This window comes from Danio rerio, chromosome 23 (assembly GCF_049306965.1).
Source record: "Danio rerio strain Tuebingen ecotype United States chromosome 23, GRCz12tu, whole genome shotgun sequence".
NCBI lineage: Eukaryota > Metazoa > Chordata > Actinopteri > Cypriniformes > Danionidae > Danio > Danio rerio.
Window position 1 is genome coordinate 10071132 of NC_133198.1, and position 22791 is coordinate 10093922.

The following is a 22791-nucleotide window of genomic DNA, read 5'->3' on the forward strand; positions in this document are numbered from 1 at the left end:
TGCTTCAGAGTGCTCTTGACCTCAGACTGGGGCTACAGTTCATCTTCCAGCAGAACAATGACCCAAAGCACACCGCCAAAATATTAATGGAGTGGCTTCACAATAACCCAGTGAATGTCCTTAAGTGGCCCTGCCAGAGCCCAGACCTAAATCCCATTGAACATCTCTGGAGAGCTGTAAACGGTTGTACATCTTCGCTTCCCATCCAAACTGATAGAGCTTGAGAGGTACTGCAAAGAGAAATGGCCAAAAGTTCCCAAAGACAGGTATGCCAAGCTTGTGACATCATATTCAAAAATACTTAAGGCTGTAATTGCTGCCAAAGGTGTAAGTATTGAGCAAAGGCTGTGAATACTGATGTACATTTGATTTTTCGGGTTTATTATTTAAAAAAAAATTGTAACAATTTCAAAAAATCTTTTTCACATCGTCATTACGAGGTATTGTGAGTAGAATTTTAAGGAAATAAATAAAATTTAATCTATTTTGGAACAAGGCTGTAACATAAAGAAATGTGGAAGAAGTGAAGCGCTATGAATACTTTCTGGATGCACTGTATACTGTGTGTACTGATGGATGTGATGAGGAAATTCTCTTGGACTTTCTGAACAGTTTAGTACACAACAAATAAAACCCCAACACATTTGTTTTGAGTTATAGCAACATTTTATTTACAATAGAAATGCACAGGTAAAAGAACAACTGATGGTAGAAAGAATTTACAATCGCTTCAAATAGCCAGCGCGACCTGTGCAAGACTTAACAAAATAATCTACACTGTATCACAGCCACACGTACGTACAAAACACAGAGCACAACAGTGAACTACAGCAAAAAATAAGACCAGTATATCTGTATGAATGATCGCTTAAGAGATCTGAACACACTCTGACTACAAAATGGCAGGGGAAATTATTTTTAATTTAGAGGGTGGATCATAATTACCAAATTTGGTCTGTACACCAGTCAAACACAAAATAAATAAATAAATACATTTAAAAATCAATAAAAACGTAAAACAAAGCGAGCGATGCACAGATATTACAGAAGCTGAATTTAGTCCACGTTAAAATGTGCATTCAGTGTTCAGCTCAGAGTTAAAAATAAAAAAAAAGTGCAAGTCATGACCTGATTGCCAAAACAAGCCAAGCATTAAGAGTGTGACACTAGTCGCAGGAAAGCAAAAATTGCTCATAATCTCACAAATAATAACAAAAATGTCTTCTTTAGCCAAGTGTGCAGAGATGTACCGCAGATATACGTATTCGGGAACGTAAACTCAAAAAAAAACCCCATCAAAAAGCACACACTTTAACATGGAAAATCAATGATTATGAACAAATATACAACTGAGCCTTGTGAACGTTACATGAACACCTGCTCACCTAAATCAAGTGTGTTAATCGGGTTAACCTGCCATTTACAAAACCATAATCGACAATAAAACACACACACGCTTGCGACAACGTATGTGCCAACTTAAAATCTCTGAATTAACAGTGAGTTATCCATGCATATTAATGTTTATAATACTGTAGTCATGTGAAAACAGGTCCCTTAAACCAGTGTTTTCCATTTAGCAAATAAAACTCAAATAAGATCACAGAACTAAATGTCTATGGGAATACGGAGCAAGAAAACTCATATACTTGTCCTTTTTTAAATCCTTTTCAGCTCCTTATTTTTTTTAAGACAAAGGCTGCAATATAAAGCACATCATCATCATCATCATCATCATCACACCAAATGCTTGAATGCGCAGTTTCATAAAGAATCCCCCAAAAAGTTAGTCGGTCCTCATAAGACTTCTTCTTTTTTTACATACAGAAAAGATGGCGCTCAAGCATGCTTGAAAGGTCGCAGATAGCAACCCTAGCAAATCCAACGAAGCACTTCTCCGCCAATAACAGCAGTCACTTTTTGTGTTGGCGGATGAAAACAAAGCCTCTTAGTGTTAAGCAGAGACACAGAGAGCAGCAATAATAAGTATGTGACGTCCTCTTCAATCTGGCAATGCCGTCTTTATTTTATCCCTCTCAAATGTTCTCTGTTCTCCTTGGCGCTCTGGAGAGTTCAACAAGTACGAGGTCTCTGTGCTTTCACTGGTTTTGTCTGTTTGGAGTGTCTATGTGAGGTTACAGGTCAGAGATCAGTGACTTTATTCTCCACAGCGGCGGCGATCTGTTGGAGTCTGTAGCCCAGCTGCATCTTCTGAGCGGTGGAGTCCTCTTCTAAAGCGGTGATGATCTGACCACACAAACAAACAATCTTATGGGTGAGAAGTGGATTCAGTATTGGGGTTTGTGTGTGTGTGTGTGTGTGTGTGTGTGGAGTCTATTATTGTGTTGTGTGTAGGCCTGTCACAATTATCAATATATTGACTTATCGCACAACACATGGACATGAACTCAATTGTTTTTGGTGATACAACATATATCGCAATAAATATTGGCTTTTATATACATAAAAGCCAATTCTAGTAACATTTAAGATGATTTTGGAACATTTTTCTTATTATTGTTAAATGACAATAATATTTTTTATTGCAATATATTTTGGTGTAATCTATTGTACAACAAAAAAAGATATCATGACAGGCCTTGTTGTGTGTAACCCAGGATTTCTGTGATGTCCGTTTTGTTTGTTTGGTATAAGATTATTTGTGGCTGAAGGGATTACAGTAATGACAAAAATTTCTATCTAGAAATCCAAATTGAAAAAATGAGATGCTGAAAATGCTGTCCAATTCATCTGTTTTTGGTCAATGAATTACACTGTTACATGTAAAAGGCAAAAAAATGCACATATAAGAGACTACAACTATTTTTAGCTGTTTAAATGGTGTAAAAGTATGACAAATTATGAGAATAACAACATATTTTAACCTCAACCTCATATTATACAATAAAGTGTTTGAATTATGTAATTATAATAACATACCACACAAATAATTATGTATAACTCTTTAATACTGCCCCTTTTAGGCTTTGATCCAAATTGCGTTATTTTGGTGACTTTAAATTCAAATGCTCCTTTTAAAAGAGGGCGAAGCTACAAACACCTGTGCATCGTTGAAGCAGCAAATTCCAAATAGGACTAACATTAACTCTGTTAAAATGAAAATGTCAAAGGAAGTGTTTCTAAAGAAGAATGCAATCTATGGAGAATACAGTGTTCATCTGTGCATCCTAAAACTCAACATATATAATGCCCAACCCAGGCTCATTATTGATTTGTAACCCTGTTTGCCATTTCTGGCAAATACATCGGAGAAGGTATGTTTAGAAGGAGAGGCCGCTGTGTATGCTTTTTCAGAACTCAAATTTCTCTTGTGAGGGCTAATCGAGCCTGCTGTTTTCGGGTAAATCCATCAGAGGCTGTCGACTCAATGACTGTCTGACTGACTGACTGACTGACTGACTAACCGACCAACTGACCGACCCCCCACCCACCCCCTTTCCTAAACCCAACCGATAGTGTTTTCAAAAGCAATCAAAAAAAAAAAGAAAAGTCCTGCCTGATTTTTTAATTTTTGGATCTTTGGTCATGTTCTCACCCTGTTATTTTCTTGTTTATTTTATTTTTGCCTTTTGTTTTTGTTTTATCTACTTTCTGGAACGGTTTTTTGTTAGACTTGAACCCCGTCATTGTGGTCAACTCCTCTCTGCATGACAAGTCCACCGACGTACGTGGCGAGCTACTGAGCAAACTGGAAAAAGTGGGAAAGTTGTCCACAGAGAAGTAAGCGGTCAGCTGGTAGCGCGAAAAGAAACATAAGCTGTTGGTGGCGTCATACCGCCCTGTAGTGTTCGTTTTAAAGACGAAATGCAGCCATATGTAGCTCTGGCAACATAATTTGTGCTCTCCAGAAATGTATACGGGAGTACTCTTTTACAGTGAGCCTGTGTTGATAATGCCTTTTAGTCCCTGAAAATATCTTTAGCAGTTAAAAACTCTAATGGCAGATGGCTGCTTCTCACTGAGGGCTGTTTATGCTAATCAATAAGAGATTATCACTTATGGGCGAGGCTTTCCCCCTCTGATGACATGTACAATTAGACAATGTAAATTAAAGTGTTTCTGCAGACGATTTTTATCAAATGTGATTATAAACAATAGAGTTAATTCATTTTCACCATTAGAGGCTGGCTATATTCACACACTGTTCACACACAACTGTGCTTAAACCCCTTATAAAAATGATTTTTGCATAATAGGTCCCCCTTAAAAAAGATTAAGTGAATTTGTTTATATACAATTAATACTATAGAGTGTTATTTTACCTTTGATTATTTACTTTGTGTATCTGAATATTGCTTGACGTCCAGAAAATTATAAAGCACTGTGCGTTTTATTTGTACAGTATCTTTGGTCTACTGTATTAATCAATGTTTGAGATTGGTTAATTGTATTTTATGTAGATGCGCTACCTTACAAAACCATCTTAATATATCTAAAATGATTATTTCCAAATAGAGCCGTTTATGTCATCTGGTAAGATTATAGTTGATATTGTAATATATATCATAGAAAAATAAAATATCTCAATGCTAGTTTTCTCCAATATCATGCAAAACTAGTACATTCTATTATTTCAGTTTAAGAAAAATAAATCTTTGGTTTCTCTGTTTATAAATAACAGGATCTCTTCTGCTTTCACAATCTAAAAGTTTGACGGTAGAGAGTAAAATTTACACATGAATTCCAAGAGCAGGTCTTTGTCAACAAACTCTCTGGCCTCAAAACATCAAGACAATTTTTGACTACCAATGATAGAATGCATGTCTTAAGTTACAAATACTGCTTTACTTGTAAACATGTGAGGCAGTTGGATAGGAGGTGTTTTCAACAAGAGTCTATTTCTGTACTCTTGTGTCATTGTCATTGTTACTAGGTTGCTTTGCTACTATTAAACACATGTGCCAAAGCAAAAGCATGCAGAGAAGGTGCTGATAACCCCCCACATCACTATTAACAGCAGAGCAAACAAAAATGAAGACTCATCTGAATTCGGAGCACAGACAAACAAAGACGTACTATTACTATTTTAAATAATGAGTAATTACTGTATGAGTTCAAATCATAAATAGAGAATACTTTTTTTTTTACATACATATACCAAGGATAAAGTAAATCTCACCTGATCATAGTATTTGTTGATATACTTGTACAACTCATGCAATGCCACTAGATGATTCACTTCATTCGAGTAGTTCTGCAAGAAAAACAAAGGATGAAAGGATGAAAATATTAAATACATCACGGTTTAACGATGCATTTTTATATCATTTTATATCATAATTTTTTTCTGTGCAGTTTTCTCCTTAATGTTTAAATATGTCTAAATTATTTTATTAACTCTCTAAGATGAGTGTCTTGAGTTTATGAGTCCCAGAATTTGCCTTGAACAGCCTTGATGAGTTTTAAAAAAGTGATTTTTTTTTCCATTTAATATACCTGTTTTGTTAGAAGCTTTTGCATGCATTTTGTTTTGTTTACAATAATACTATTAGTGCTGATCAAAAATTATTCATGATTAATTGCATACAATATAAAAGTTTCCTTTTTTTATGTTTAATTTATACATTATGAAACGCATTACAAAAACATAAATATGTAACAAAACGCAAATACACTGAACAGTATTTTGAGAAAATAATAATAATAATAATAATAATAATAATAATAAAAACAACACTAGTGCAATCTTATACAGAAAAAAACAAGTCTACAATGTGTTGACCAGAACTAGTATCCAGTACCAAGCTCGGAACTGGGAAGTAGGGACTCAATCAGAAGGAGCAGGGTCAAGCTAAAGAGTTTGGACATGTTTGCGAAGGGGTTCCCACAGTATAATAAAAATAGTGCTAGGTCGGTGAAGAGAGTACCTAATTTTTTCTAATTTCATAAAATAAAAAACATTTCTTATCCAACAAGTGTGAGAAGGAGGGTGAGGGCTCTTCCAGTTCAAGTTTCTTTTGACATCATATTTAGTATGTACTGTGTATATTTATTATTATGTATTATCTATATGTAAATATAAAATATATATGTTTATACAACGGTTCTGTCTGGTTCTCGAATCTGATTGGCTGATAGTCGTGTGATATTCTGCAATTTCAGAACTCGTACAGCTTCCTCACCCTTCTGTATTACTCATCCCACATAGAGTGACAGCAGATCAATACACACACTGCAGCTGTTGGACAACATAATGTACTTTTGAGGCTTTTTAGGTGAGAATATAGTTGTTTAGATTGCAACTATGCAGTTTATATATAAGGATAGCGCCTATTTTAAATATTCATAATTTCCGAGATTCAGCGCATTGGCGGTCATCAGCCTGTCATACTGAGCAGAGCAAAGATGATTGACATTCCGCCGCAGGATGGCGACAGAGACCACATAATAATCCCTTAGAGGAAAAAAAATCCAGCGTATTTTCAAACTACATCTGATCAAATCATTATAAAACAGGTAAGTGACATTCTAAGTCAATCTCTCTCTTTTGTATGTAGTAGTGTTGTATTTATATCAAAGTCTAGTAGTGTTTCTGATAGTGTTTGCTTTACTTTGGCTTTTTCGGGGTTAATTATTGTGCTATCCCAATTGCAACAAAGAAATACTGGGAAATGTCTCTAGACTGATGGCACTTCATGCTGTTCAGCTATATAATCTTAAAATGTCAGCAAAAGTCACCTGTTTTGTCATCATTTTAGACATTACGCTAGAGAATCATCCAAACACTAGCTCTAAAGTGACGTTGGTAAAGTAGCAACAGATTCTGCTGATCTGCCATCAGCTGCAGATGTGAATGAATGGCGGAAGAAAGTAGTTCCTTTTACAAAAGGATTTTTAAAATCTCTCTGTTTGATTGTCTTTTTTATATACAAGATTATGCTGTCGAACTGTTGTATAAACAAAATATCACACTTGTAGCAGTGTCATATGGCTGTATACCAGCATTGGTGGGACACTAAGGCATGAGGCCGCAGGCACACCTCCCATCAGTGCTGATATACAGCCATATCGCACTGCTACTAGTGTGGTATTGCTCATATATGATACAAATGATATATAAGTGTAAATATCTTTGTAAAACATAGCTTTGTATAGATTTGTATTATGTGTTTGTATGACATATAGATAATACATATATATAATACACACATTTATTATGGGATTGATCTTTGGCCAAAACTAATTACTATATGAAGTACATTCAACATGTAATAAAGGCAATAAACAAACAAAACAATAAAAATACAATAACATTATAATTCTGAATTTACACAGAAAATCACATCCTTGGTTTATGGATGGCATTGAAATCAGTAATGCACATTTTGGAGGACATAACTAAAGATTTATATGTAAAACGTGATCCTTGTTCTAAGAAGATCACAAGCAGTGTTAAGTACACATAAAAAGTAATGTGAGTTTTGTAATTTAATTATTTTAATTAATTAGTAAAGTAATTGCTTGTTTATTTCCAAGTTACTAAAAAAAATGAAATTAAAATCCCAGTTATTTTCAGTTTTCCCATTTATTGACCAAGTGCAGATGTGTTGAGTCCAATGAGTAAACAAGATACCGTAGTTCAAGATACTGTAACTCACCCGAGAGAGTTCAGCTAGAGAAGAGTTCATCTCCTGGTCACTGACAGAGATCGTCTGTTTGATATCCGAGTAGTACCTGATCAACAACAATCATAAAAGTAGTGTAAGTGCATTGAGTCAAAATAACCTCATTATGCATTAAGCAAAGTATAAATACGGACCTCTCCACCATTTGTTTGTAGCGTGGGATGTCTCGAGCGTACAGGAGCTTGTTGATTGGGGAATCCTGCAATGTCATACGAGGACATACAATCAAAATTATTAGGTCTTCTCCCCATTATCAGTCTCCTCTAACTTGATTCTGATTGACTCACCCTGCCCAGTTTGTGGTCGGCGATAGTGCAGGAGTCCATGAAGGTCTGAGCAATGACTGACAGCACGGCGTCTACATTGTCAGAGGCCTGAACATCGAAGATAAACTGTGGGTTCTTCAGGATGTTGATCCAGAACCTCAGTGGCAAGCTGCAAAACAAAGCCAAAATATAATAGCCGCATTTCCACTATCGCGTCTAAAGCGAGCGAGCCAGGGCCAGTTGCGTTTACACTGTCACTCCTGGGGCCTGATCAGGCCAAAGCGGGGTTTTCTCAGGGCCAGCTTTGTCTATTTTCGCAACACAAATAAGGACATTTTTCGATAAATTCCCTAAAGTCCAGAGATGTTCAAAAACATTGCAAAAACATCCCATGTGACTTCCGTGGCGCGACTGCAATCATACAAAGCTCCAGAAACACTTTTGTGTCCCCAAAAAAACATGTAAAAACATCTTTATCTTATGTCAGATTTGGGTGTGCGTTTACTACAAACTATCCGACACTTGTGTGTTAAACTGCTGACTTTAATAGTAATTCTCAGACTTATTGACGATAGTAAATGAGCAATAGGGCTGAACAGTATTTCGTCTGAGCATCGATATCACAATGTGTGTTTAATGTTTGCAGACTGGCAGTGCTGAACACTGTAATTGTGGATCCAAATGCAGTATTTATTTAGCAGTTAATTGCATAACAGGTGGAAAACAGTATACTAAGGGTTATTTATAGTCGTAGTCAAGGCTAAGCGGCTATGGATCAATACATGGAAGAATAAAGGTGAGGCTCAGAACATGGAAGGCTAGACATGAAAACATTACAATATAGCAAGCCTCAGTACTGAGGTTTGTGTGCGTGCAGCTTAAATAGTTAAATAGAGTTATATGTCTTTGATGACCTTCAGGCTGTGTGTGTGTAATCAACTGAAAGCAGAACAGCTGTGTGTGTGGGAAGTGCATGTAGGGAGTTGTAGTCCATAATGGAGCGGATTTGTTGTTCACTAGCGAACAGCGTGTTTCCCTGCAATCTGCAGTCACTAGATCGCTTCATCTAAAATATCTTTATTTGTGTTCTTAGGTCTTAGAGGATGTAAATGGCACAAGGGTGAGTAATTAATAACAGAATTTTCACTTTTGGGTGAACTAACCCTTTTAATTAACTACTAAATTAGACTTTTGCCTCCGATAAACATCTAATTTGCTGCTCTATTAATTATTAGTTATCAATGTGCTGTTAAATTTAGGTATGAGATAGGAAAAATACTAATAAACATTCAATAATCAATAATATTCTAGTAATAAGCAAGTTATTAATAATGAGAGTTGGCCCCTAAACTGAAGTGTTAAGGCTTTCCTAACCTGTTTGTTTTCCATATGTGGATTGTCTCCGGGTCTGTAATGTTGTGCTGTGCCGCCTGATCATCCAACAGATCGAAGAAATACTTGACAGCTAGTGGAACCGGCCGACTGGTGCTCAGAATCACAGTGAACAGATCATCCACAAACTTCTGCAGTGTACCCTAAAACACACATAACAACAAGGTTACTTTCTGAAACTAAAGGTGAGATTTAAGACTCAGAGATTAAGTTTCATTAACAAAAAGGCTTAAATGAAACTAAGAACTTTTATTGAAAAATTAACTGAAATAAAAAAATACTTTGACAAAAAGTATTTGTAATATTAATAAACACACATGCGTTTCTTGTACATTGGGTGGAAAAACCAAAAACATCAATCAAATGTATGTTCATGTCGAAAAAACGTTAACTACACATATACACATATGGGGGCAAAAAGTATCGAACATTTATTTAGATTTGCAAACTTATAATTACTAAAACTGAAACTAAATATGTATAAAACTTAATTCAAAATGTGATTACAAAATAAAAACTAAATTAATTTTACAAAACCAGCAATTAAACTAAAACCAAACTAAAATGTATAGCATATTTCTTAAATAATACTGAAATTATTTTACTATCTTAAAACCTAATAACTTTGCAGTACAGCGAAGCAGAATTTTCTATTTAATAATTTTTTTTTTAAATACCTTTTTAAACAGAATAATTTTACTATTTTCTAATAACTAATTTATTTTATTTTTGTCGTGATGACAGTTCATAATATTTTAATAGATATTTTTAGGACACTAGTATACAGCTTAAAGTGCAATTTTAAGGCTAATATAGGTTAATAGGTTAATTAGGCAGGTTAGGGTAATTAGGCAAGTTATTGTATAATGATGGTTTGTTTTGTAGACAATCGAAAAAAATATTGCTTAAGGGGGTAATAATACTGACTAAAGCTGTGTGATTAATCAAAATCGATTCACAATCACGGTTTTAAATATTGCTATTAGCTAATTGCAAGAGGCTGTGATATAAAAAAAAATATTATTATTTAACTTCCCAGACATTCCCAGTGATGGATTGCGACTGGAAGGGCATCCGCTGCGTAAAACATATGCTGGATAAGTTGGTGGTTAATTCCGCTGTGGCGACCCCAGATTAATAAAAGGACTAAGCCGAAAATAAAATAAATGAATGAACATCCCACACTCAGAGCAAATGCATGACCTCCGTCTTACTAGCCAATTGAGTTAGCACACTTTCTTCAACCCAATCAGAGTTGCGCAACCAAACTATGCGGAACGCCCACAATAAAAAACAAACAGGAAAGCACGGACAAGTGGGATCTGGCGTCTACCACTTCAGAAGCATTATTAGACTAATTAATATTAAAGAAAAACAGCACGTTGGTAATACCTAAAAGCACCTAAAAAGTACCAAAGACAGTCATACGAGGAGCGTCTTGCTAAAAAGTCTAATAAAAGTAGTGCCAGTTGACACATCGTTGTTGTTCTACGTCTTCATCCTCTTCATTTTATTGGTCTTTCAGCCTTTTGGTCTTAGTCTTCATCTTTGTCTTTGTCTTCTTGTTCTTAGTTGTTGTCTTCTTTGTCTTCATCTTCTTGGTCATCTTGCTCTTGGTTTTCGTCTTCATGGTTGTCGTCATGGTCTTCTTTGCAGTCTTTGTCTTGTTTTTCTTGTTCGTTTGTGAGAGTCGGGAATAGAACCCAGGTCTCTGGCATAAAAGGTGAGTCACGAAACCATTGAGCTACTCAGAGCTAAAGAACCCAATCAACGAAAGGCAGCTGGCTTCTTTGGGGATATTCATCAACAACAAAAAAAATATAAATCTTCAGTAAGAAACTAAGTTATGTGAGGCAAAACCGGAGTCTTCCAATAAACAACAGCAAAGTACAATTTCAGAGATGTTTGCTAATATAAGGTAATGTCTTTTAAGTTCCCTTTTTAACTAACACTCACTACATTTTAGCAGTAAGAAGCTACAATACAGATTATTGAGCTGAAGCTTGACTACAAAATTAAAACGCAAATCAAATCAAAATCGCAATATGTAAAAAAATAAAATAAAAATGCAAAAATAAAAAAATTATAAAAAAAAAAATCACAATTTGATATTTTCCTAAGATCGCACAGCCCTAATACTGACCCTAAAATGGTTTATATACAGTTGAAGTCAGAATTATTAGCCCCCTTTTGATTTTATTTCATTTTTTTAAATATTTGCTAAATTATTTTTTAACAGAGCAAGGAAATTTTCACAGTATGTCTGATAATATTTTTTCTTCTGGAGAAAGTCTTAATTGTTTTATTTCGGCTAGAATAAAAGCAGTTATTCATTCTTTAAAAACCATTTTTGGGACAAAATTATGAGCCCCTTTAAGCTAATTTTTTTTCGATAATCTACAGAACAAACCATTGTTATACAATAACTTGCCTAATTACCCTAACCTGCCTAGTTAACCTATTAACCTAGTTAAGCCTTTAAATGTCACTTTAAGCTGTTTAGAAGTGTCTTGAAAAATATCAAGTAAAATATTATTTACTGTCATCATGTCAAAGATAAAATAAATCAGTTATTAGAGATGAGTTATTAAAACTATTATGCTTAGAAATGTGCTGAAACAATATTCCCTCCATTAAACAGAAACTGGTGAAAAAAAATAAACAGGGATGCTAATAATTTAGGGGGGCTAATAATTCTGACTTCAACTGTATATAAAAAATGCTTTTATTTTAGCCAAAATGAAACAAATAAGAAAAAATATTATTGGGAAATCTTGCCAAAAATTCCTTGCTCTGTAAAACATAATTAAAGAAAATCTGCAGGAGGACTAATAATTTTAACTTCAACTGTATACAAGTATGTGTGTGTGTGTGTGTGTGTGTGTGTGTGTGTGTGTGTGTGTGTGTGTGTGTGTGTGCATGTACCTTGACAGACAGCAGGCGTGTGAGGTAGATCTCTGGGATGGCCTTGGCTCTCTCACGCTCTTTGTCTCTCAAACTGCCCCGTCTGTGTTTGGGAAGCTCTGCCTCTTCATTGGCTTTCACCAGGTGCCACTGCTTCACTCCTCCTTCATCTCCATCTTCCAACATCGGCGTCTCTGAGAGAGAAATAAACTAGATGGTTAGATGGTCTGAAACGTTTTGTTTTAGAAACATAATGTTTTTTCAAATAAGTTTGGTTCCTTAGTTATACATGAACATTGGAAACAAGTCCACTAAAGTGATTCAGTTGAGATGACACAACAGACCAACAAATCGCACTGTATTGTGGTGTGCTAAATAAAGCAATTGAGTCTGATTCTGTGATTGAGCAGATTAATTAATAGTTTGCAAAACAGTCAGCATATGCAAAATTCTACGTCTAAATGTCATGTGGAAAGTTGTGATGTTCTTCAGAAGTTGTCCACAATGAAACTCCCATTGGTACTAAATAATAACTCACTCTCTCCTGGTATGTAGTCATGGCTGTCATGGTGGATCTGCTTGGATTGTCGTGACACCAGTGTTACTGTCGCTCCGTCTGGAACCTGCAGAGGGACAAAAACAAAATAATACATCAACAATCACTCACCTAATTAAATAAAGTAATTAATTAAATTTACACAAAATGAAGTCATTAGACTGAAGAGCATCTTCAGAGACCTTATAGTGCTGTAAAGTGTTGAGGCGTTTCCAGGACCCCTGAACCACTGATGTCAAATCCTGATCTGACAAGATCAGATGACCAGCCATTCCTGCCCTCCACTCTATAAAACACAGGATTACAGAGATTAAAGGTTTACATTATTCATTCATTCATTTTCTTTTTGGCTTAGTCCCTTTATTAATCAGGGGTCGCCACAGTGGAATAAACCACCAACTTATCTAGCATATGTTTAACGCAGCGGATGCCATTCCAGCTGCATCCCAACACATCTTTGGACTTGTGGGGGAAACTGGAAAACCCTGAGGAAACCCACACCAAAACGGGGAGAACATGCAAACTCCACAGATAAACGCCAACTGACCCAGCCAGGGCTCAAACCAGCAACCTTCTTGCTGTGAAGTGAACGTTCTATCCACTGTGCCACCGTGATGCCCAGGTTTAAAGCAATTTTATAAAAATATACTTTAAATGAACATCAATTTAAGTCCCCTATAGAGTTAAACAACTAAGTTTTCTCAGTTTTTAATCCATTCAGTCAATGTCTGAGTCTGGTGGGAGCAGCTTAATTTAGCATAGATCATTGAATCGGATTAGACCATTAGCAACTTGCTCAAAAATGTCAAAAAAAGAGTTTAAATAACTTGTGTACTAAGACCGCTTGAAAATTAAAAGCTAAGCATCACCTGAAAATAGTCCCAAGCTCGGTAACTGGGTAACAGTGCTGCGTAATATCATTTGCAGCCATATTGTATGGTATCATTGCAGCCATGGCAAGTAAATTTCTGTCACTATTATGCCATAATGAGAATGTAGAAATATAGCACACAATGTGCGCACAATGTAACTTCAGAATAGTCAAGCTTTAAATAGGAACATTATCAAAACTTCTTACTTCTTTTAAGTTTTTGACCGTGATGCCAATGGTCTAATCCGATTCAATGATTTAGGTCAGATCACATGATTTTTATTGTCGGTTACGAAAGTCAGGTTATGCGACAAACACTTCGCCTGAACTCAACGAGTGAGACAGAGAAAATGAAAGCACATAAGCAAAAAAACTGAAGCATAATCTTTAAAATAATGACATATTAAAAAAAATTGCAAATATATAACTGAGATCTGTGATATATTCAAAGTAAAGCCTTAGTTAAATACTTATTTTCCTCAGAGCGAAACAGATCATCCACCCATATAGTTAAATAGTAGAGGTGCACAAACAGAAATTTAATTCGTATATTATTCTTGGAAAAAATATCATTTTGAAATTAATTTTGTTTGCTGTAATTGTTTATCTTAATTTTAATGTGTCTTTTGTTGGTCAGTTATCTATAAACAAGACTAACGAATAACATTTGAGGTGAAGCGCTTCAAAACAAGTCCGCTATATGCGTCAAAACACGAATTGTCATGAGATTGTGTTGGTTTGTTAAATAAAATAATAATCTAGACTTTAAATTTCAATTAAAGTGAAATATTCAGTTTTAGAGAAGCCTATATTAGACAGTTAATGGCAAAACTGAACATGCAGAAAATGATTTTGTTGTGTATTCACAGCCCTGAACATGTTCCCAGACTACCTGAGAGAATTATATTTATGATAGGGCTGAGAACTCAAAAATAATGAAGACGTCTGCATGTTTGTGCCAGTCTGTCAGATAAAATTGCTTAACAAACCTTCATATTTTAGAAAAGATAAAGTTTGCATATTCAATGATTGATCTTTTTTCACCCGTGACCCACCCATAAGTAAACATGCAGCCTATTTTTTGATTACCTGACCAGCGCATTAACACCCACTAAAAAACTAAACATGCTAAACTTTTTGCGATGGTGTCGTGAGGCATCGTAGGCATGGTATTGGTTGTCGTGAACTATGCCACCTTACAAAAGAAGAAACAATTGACTCTTGTCTCATGACGCCCATTTGTTGTATACCAATGCCCACGACATCCTACGTCAAAGAAATCGTGTCCAAGTCGTGACAAATTTGTGTGATCTGACTGGGACTTAAGCTAAGCTAAGCTAAAATTGCTCCCGTCAATCCCGGAGATCAGATGAATGTATTCAAACATGGTTCAACTCAACTGTTACTTTAGGGGACTTTTAAAATGAGCCAATGTCCCTCCAAAAGTGGAGTGTATCTTTAAAAAACATATTTTGATATTATTTATATTTAAATTAATTGTAATTTTATTTTATTATATTCACCACTGTCTTTCAAATCATTTTTATTCACATGTCAGCAAGACATTTTCAATGATTTAAAACATACTAAAATGTAGAAAAATAACCAAAAACCCTAAGTGGTTTTGATGCAGCAGTTGTTCATTCTGACGTTTTTTTCATTATTTAATACATTTTATATAAAAAAATAAAAATACATTTTACTGACTGGCTTGAGCTTACTACACTCTTACCCAGATGCACAGAGTCTGCAGAGGGTCTCTGGGAGAATGATGTGCTTTTCCACGCCTGCTCCAGGATCTTCTCCTTCACCTGTGTGATGGTGTCACAGTCCAGCACTTTGGTGGGAAGGGTCTGAGATTCGCCAGCTCCTCCATTGTTTACTAGAACATTCAGAGTCTGTGGGAGACAAAACAACACTTTAAAACTGCTGGGTGGTCACAATAGATCACATTTTACTGCTCATAGAAAATGTCTATTTAGGATCCTCATCTTATTATATTATGTGTAAATGAGTAATTATTATTATATATTTCTGCATAAAAATCTATGTTGAGTTTTACCAATGTGCGATACTCCACATCTTCCCGCAGCAGTCTGTTGTCATTGAGTGTGTATTTGGCTTTGCCTGTAACTGCGTCCACTGGGCCTTTGTCCACCTGATGCTTTATTGCTCTGAACAGCATGTAGAAGGACTCACCTGCTGTATCCTGACATAAAACAACATAAACATGGATTATTAATAAAGTACATGAATGTAAAAAAAAATAAAAAGCCAATTTGAGTTATTTAATCTTGTAAAAGTCTTAGAGCAGTGGTGCTCAACCCTGTTCCTGGAGATCGACCTTCCAGCAAGGTTCAGCTCCAACCCTGATCAAACACACCTGAACCAATTAATTAGGAACAGCACTTGATAATTACAGGCAGGTGTGTTTGACATGGGTTGCAACTGAAATCTGCTAGAAGGTCAATCTCCAAGAACAAGGTTTGTCAAGCCTGTCCTCGAGTATGAGGCATAATGTATTAAATAGTAATCAGATAAATTAGCTTAATTAATTTTTATTTTAAGAAAGTTTTTTTGTGAGACAAAATAATTACTATTTTCTATATTGTAAAAATGTATTTGTGTTGTGACAACATGAAGGAATTAAATAAACTTTTTTTTACAAATTTAAATGGATTGGTCCTCCCAAAAACTCATAATTTTTTTTTAGTGCAAAAGGCTTGTCATTCTGTGCAACAATAGTTTCTATATAAAAAAGAATACAGCTCCAAAACTTCAGAATAAATATAATTTCTTCTTGTTAAAGGCGAAGTATGTAAGTTTGACACCCAGTGGTTGAACTATATATTGCATTCCTGGATCAAAACAAACGCAAGCGCAGGTTGCCAGATTGAAGACCAAAAGGAGCGAGTCTGACTATCGAGCCTAAAGGCTGATTTAAATCATGTTCTATATAAAAGCAATGGCACACGAAAGAGGGGAATTTTCCATATTAAAAGGAGTTTTTGTTCCAACCAACACCTCGAATTGATACATTACAAACAGCTTCTATTTCTCACAGCTGAACAGCAAAAAACTGACAAAGATCACCTCAGGTACACCTCATGTACTTAAAGGTGCAGAAGGTGATCTTCCACAATGCTAACAGCTTAGCATAAATCTCTGAATCACAGTCCCTCCCCTGCCGTCTAGAGCCACGCCTCTTTAAACACGAGCACAGCAAAAGAACCCTCTCTCATGTGTTAAAAGCGACTAGTGCTTGTCCGGTGGCGTGCAAGCCAAACTGACATGCAATTTCAGACAATATAGGGAGAGACTAGGCGGAATAGCAGTATTTACTTGTGTTTTGTTGTTGAACTAATTAAAATCTACAATATCGATGCTGTAAAAGGTCGCTTATAAAACTGAAAATAGTCTAATCAATCTTTCATCGGAAGATTTAAGTGGCTGAACAACACTTCTGTAAAGATATAACCCATTTGTAACAACAACATCTAACGTTACATCAGCTTTGCGTAAAGCTTAAACAGTTTTAAAACAGAACATTACCTGTCTAAGAGAAATCCTTCAGACATTGTGTCATCCTTTTTCCAGCGTGCAAAGGTAACTCCAATATTGATTCAGGTTTTTAAAAAGTTTTGATTCAGCAGGTTTTTACACACGGCGGTTGGCGGAGCTGCGTGCAAAATCCTGCGCAGTTGTTCAAATCTGCATTTGCTGACAGACAGTTTGGCCTACTTATCGGAGTAATGAGAGATGTTCGCCCAACTCTATTAAATTGGATGAACATTTTTGAATTTTTTGCCTTACCCAAAACATAAAAATACATATAAATACATTTAGATAATTTACTTTAATCATTACTATTAGACTTTCAACCAGCACAACAAAAAAATGCTTCTGAAGACAATCACCTACTGCACCTTTAATTCAGTGTTAAATTTTACATGACATGTATTGCCATACTACTAAAAGCAGCAGCAAATATTTTAGTTTAGATGTTGAAAATTAAATTAATCATTTGAGATTAAACTTTAGAACTGTGACCCAAAACCAACACATATCATATGATTCAGCATGTACATTTAATAATGTTAAAGAGCTTTAATATGTGTTAATTAGATTATAAACCATACCATTTAAACAGCCAAATTGCTTATCACTGCGTATTTCCTCACGTAGAATGTTATTAGGACACGGGGTTACAATGTAACCTGCTCACCCAGTGTTGGTTCTAGCTTGAATAACACCCTGGGTGAACCACCCCATATACCCCCCCCACCCCCCAAACCCTCCCCTCCCATGTAGAATTACATCTAGTTAATATAAAAAAGGAACATTAAACACATACATTCTAAAAAGGTTTGTTGTTTTACTCCAACTTTGGGTAAAATATAGACAAAACTAGAACAGGAATTATTAAAACAATTAATATTTATTATACATAAAATTATTATTACTGTTGTTGTTATACAATTACTATTCTAAATATATAACAGAAATCAATCCTAAATGTAACTGAAAAACAATGTAAAGACAAAACTGTAGTGATATGTTAAGATTACTTGAGAAATCTTTTGCATGAATATTAATTTGACAATTCTATAAAATACAAAAAAAATGTTTTATAGAATTATCCATTTATCTTAGACTCGACTCAAGGCCGAGAATTCATGTAGTCATACTTCCCTGACTCTTTATCCCTACTTTCTGCTTCATAACCATGCTTAGTAAAAATAAGATCATCATCATATTATATAAACTTCAGTTTTGTCAACTAGCAAAACTCGCTGCGTGCCGACACCTTGTGTCATAAAGTATGAACATCAGCAGCACGTGTTTTATCGGCGTGCATGTAAACAACTGGGATTCACACTGGGACCAGGAGCAGCATGTGTGAGGCACGCGGGAATGGTTCTCTGTGTACATTTATCAGTTTGCTTGCACTAGCGTTGTTTTTGTTGCACAAAGAGAAAAACAAACTTGCGCTAACAACAGACACCGAATATGAATGGCCCCTAACGTCTTTATTCTGGGATTGGCCTACCACTCTTGGGATTGATACACTTGCATAAAATAAATGCATAAAATAAATCGTATCTTAAAGCATACTGAGGCCCATATCAATTTTACCGGTTCACGTTTTTGTTTTTTCTTTCTTCTTTCTCCGTGTGCTGCCCCCCAGCAAGATGCTGCCTTGGGCGATCACCCATATTACCAATGCCTAAATCCACCACAGTGGTCACCTAATGTTTACGCTCGTTATATTTATATTATTTGCTAATGAATAACCTAATGTGGAACTCTGAATCTGCATCTCGTTAGGGAGTCTGCTACTGTCCACTGGAGGTTGCGTTTTGATCAAAAGCTCATGCTTTGATAGCCTTCCTGAATAAATGAATGAAATGGTGGTTTCTATCAAGGCAACCCGGGGTGCTGAAATATAATTGGCTAAACTGGCATTGGGCGGGTTAAAAGAACCAAAGCAACACAGACATTCTGACACGGAAAACACATTTTCAAAGCGGAATAACTGACTTCAGCATTGGTTTGCAAGTATATTTACTTAGCATGTTTCTTAAATATCTGCAAACATATTATGGTATTTTTATGCCTTAGAAGAGTCAAACCATTAGGTTTTATACATTTGTCGGCAAGACGTTATCAAGGATTTAAAAGATAATAAAATGCAGAATAATGACCCAAAACCCTAAGTAGTATTTTTAACTACTTAAAGAGCCCATATTATACATGAAATAGGGTCATATTTTGGTTGTAAGGGCCTCCAACAACAATCTAATATGCATACAAGGTCAAAAAACACTTTCATTGTCTTATAATCTGCATTTATTTTTACCTAATTATTCCAGCGACTCCATATAAATCGTCCAGTGATTCATTTGTCCCCAAACCACTCCTTAGCGCAAAGCTTATCTACGCTGATTGGACCGATGACAGCCTGTTGCGATTAGTTGGCACTGTGACTGCCTTCGGCGAGAGACAGAGTGAAATGCCCAGCAGCTAATCAGCAATATAAAAGTAGTCACAGTGCATTCATGCTTCATAGTGTAAGGCGTGGATTTTAGCTGTCAGTGGGTCAATGTAAATACAGACGATGGACTTAAAAATACTGTCGACTAACTATTTTATTGAGCAAAAACTCCAATAACTGGTGAGATCTCCTAGCTTGTCACACTGCTCTTTTCACAGACACACACACACACACATTGCCCTCGTCCTTGCGCACGCGCGCACACGCACACACACACACACACACACACACACACACATACACACACACACTACCCTCCTCCATGGAGCTCCGTAAACAAAGCGGCACGCGTCGCGTTTTTAACGTGGCTTTGCACGCGATATGAGAATATAGCGAGTTAACCTTATACAGTACACGCGGTTACAAGTAACAAATCACAACTAAATACATTTTCAAGCTAGAGTAAACGAGGCAACAAGATCAACAATTTTTGAACACTGTACACTTACAGATTTAAGCCTTAGCTGGATATTTCACTTCACTTAGAGCTGTTACACACTACATGGAAGGGCATTTTCAAAAACCCATAATATGGGCTCTTAAAGTTATATTATAAAGTATTTTTGAACTACTTTATATTCTTTTTTATATATATATATATATTACAGCAAACAGGACTATGTATCAGTTTCCTTGCTTTTTACCTGTTACATAAGTAAAAACTACCAATCAGATGACAAAAGGTATGTCATAGATTATGTATGCCATATTTTTTTTATTATTAAGAGGTATTTTTTAATATTGTGTATATCAAACTAAATTAAAGCCAAATCTGTGTCACTCACCCTGAGGAAGGTGTAAAGGCAAATGGACATCCAGTTAGTCAACAGCTTCTCCACCACAGACTCAGTCCTACAACAAATGAGAGATTTTCACTGAGAATCAACAGTGCCTTAATTAAAGGGGTTATTCATCCAAAAATACTGTGATCATTGAAATACTCTTCACTTGTTCCAAACCAGTTTGACTGTCTTTATTTGGTTGAACCCAAAATAAGACAAGGTAACCATTGACTTCCATACTATTTGTTTGTCCTACTATGGAAGTCAATGGTTCCAGGGTTCCAGCTTTCTTTAAAACATATTCTAGTGTTTATCAGAATAAAGAAACTCATAAATGTTTGAAAGCACTTGAGAGTGAGTAAATAGAGTAAATTTTAATTTTTGGGTGAACTATTCCTTTAAGATAAAGTTTAACAGGTACTCTGTGATTACAGTAATGGGAAGTACTAGATAATTTCCTGACCTTCGCAGCATGAGTTTGGGGTTTTTGGTGGTGTACTGCTCCACCAGGTGACTCAACAGAGTTTTGAGGATGTCGGTGAAATACTCCAGCTTGCCATGCAGTGCCACCGTGAGAAGGGAGGCTACATACGCCCTGTCCCGTGGAGAGAAGGTGCGCTGGGCTTCCAGAGTGTGGATGAACTGCAGGGAAGTAGAAGATATAAATGAGATAAAGACACACACACTTAAAACCAAAATATTTAAAGGAGCACTACATTTTTTTGGAAAAAGTTCATTTTACAAGTCCTCTAGAGTAAAAAATGTTGAGTTTTACCATTTTTAATACCATTCAGCCAAGCTCCAGGTTTGGCAGGAGCACTTTTAGCTTAGCTTAGCATAGATCATTAAATCAGATTAGACCATTGTTTAAAAATGACAAAAGAGATTTGATCATTTTCATATTTAAAGCCTGACTCTTCTGAAGTTACATTGTATACTATGATCAACAGAACATGAAATGTTGCCATTTTCCAGGTTCATATGTCTAGGAACTACAGTATACTCTCATTCCAGCATAATAATCAAGAAACCGCCATACCATTTCGTAAATGCAGACAGAATTTTAATTTTTAGGTGAACTATCCCTTTAAATAAATAATCCTCTGTAATTGTGCTCTATGATTCTGGACATTTGAATAATCCTCTGAAGCAGTGGTTCTCAAACTGTGGTATGAGTACCACTAGTAATACGCAGGTTTCCTTCAAGTGGTACTCGGAGGAATCGCTAAATAATTAAAGTAAAAAAATAAACTAACTTTTAACCCGTTGACACATATAACACCGATGTGATCAGTAGATTGATTTTAATGGGCTAAACCTTTTATTATATTTTAAATTTTCAAATGTTTGCCAAGTATTCTATCATTTGAAGCTAATTTCCTCCCCATATTTGTGACGGTTGTTGGCCGTCCTATATTTATATATCCCAATGTTGACAGGCATAGTTTAATCACTCGTTTTTTGACACAAATAGCCTACTCTAATGCGCCGTAAGCAGATCTAATTTCTAATTTAAATATGTAAATCCAATTCATATATCTAAAATACAAGTTAATGTTTAGCTTTCAAAGGTATACAAATAAGTCATATATACAGTACATGCATTATGTATTTCAAAATTTATCAAAAAGAGTTTATATATGAATATGATAACATTTAGCTTATATTTACGAGGTCCAAGAAACATTTCCAGGTTTTGATGAATAAGGCTATCTTAATACTTTACATTTAAGAACAGCAGTTTTCTTTTAACTTTTTAAGAACAGTGCCATTTTTAATTAACTTTTAAAAGCACATTTTAATTTAAACTAATTTTTACCTGTGAGCACAGTACAGTGTTATGTGCTTAAACTATTTATAATGTTTAAAGTGGCTGAGAATAATAAATATTAATAAGAATAAGAATTAATCTGCCATGTTTTTGAACTGTGCAGTGCTGTAGCTGCTTAATTAGGCTACGCTACTATATTTCAATACTGGTCATTATGGTGGTATTCGGAGAGCCAATTTTTTTCTGAGGTGGTACTTGGTGAAAAAAGTTAGAGAGCCACTGCTCTGAAGGGTTTGAGTAAATCTCACCTTGGTGAGGAACAGTTTGCTGTTCAGTAGGTTGGAGAGCTGAACCAGCCCCTGCTCGACTGTGGCGCGGCGACACGCGGGTACATCAAGATCTCGTCTCAGCGGAGACTCACGGTGACCAGGGAAGAAAATCCGCTCAGAGTATTTACGATAATCCAGGAATGGGATCCCTGAGCCCATGAGATCACCGGACACATCCATCATCTCTGTCATCAGATCTGCACAGAACACAAACATAAC

General features: G+C 35.7%; 1 protein-coding gene and 1 long non-coding RNA gene across 10 annotated transcripts in view; one reads left to right on the forward strand and one right to left on the reverse strand.

Moving 5' to 3' along the window:
• Positions 1–643: 643 nt before the first annotated feature.
• The window catches only part of plxnb1a (plexin b1a), a 188160-nt gene continuing 166012 nt past the window's right edge, over positions 644–22791 (reverse strand). For 6 of the 8 annotated variants that reach the window (XM_073939842.1, XM_009296674.5, XM_001920948.9 and 3 more), the window contains 14 exons: positions 22552–22769; positions 20936–21114; positions 20476–20542; positions 15698–15844; positions 15368–15533; positions 12947–13050; positions 12747–12831; positions 12230–12402; positions 9287–9447; positions 7934–8081; positions 7781–7845; positions 7620–7695; positions 5141–5215; positions 644–2247 (listed from right to left, as the gene is read on the reverse strand). In XM_073939842.1, coding sequence (XP_073795943.1) covers positions 2143–2247; positions 5141–5215; positions 7620–7695; positions 7781–7845; positions 7934–8081; positions 9287–9447; positions 12230–12402; positions 12747–12831; positions 12947–13050; positions 15368–15533; positions 15698–15844; positions 20476–20542; positions 20936–21114; positions 22552–22769 — 1769 coding nt within the window. In that variant the 3' untranslated portion in view covers positions 644–2142. Of the gene's footprint in view, positions 2248–5140; positions 5216–7619; positions 7696–7780; positions 7846–7933; positions 8082–9286; positions 10451–12229; positions 12403–12746; positions 12832–12946; positions 13051–15367; positions 15534–15697; positions 15845–20475; positions 20543–20935; positions 21115–22551; positions 22770–22791 lie in introns of all 8 variants that reach the window. The other 2 variants (XR_012399007.1, XR_012399006.1) reach the window with 1 other exon arrangement.
• LOC141380645 (uncharacterized) lies at positions 1996–15888 on the forward strand. 2 transcript variants are annotated; one of them, XR_012399010.1, is made up of 4 exons: positions 1996–2087; positions 2172–2275; positions 12238–12425; positions 15372–15888. It is a non-coding gene; the product is annotated as an uncharacterized lncRNA (long non-coding RNA). The 2 variants fall into 2 exon arrangements; XR_012399011.1 differs by lacking the exons at positions 12238–12425; positions 15372–15888 and adding an exon at positions 9006–9038.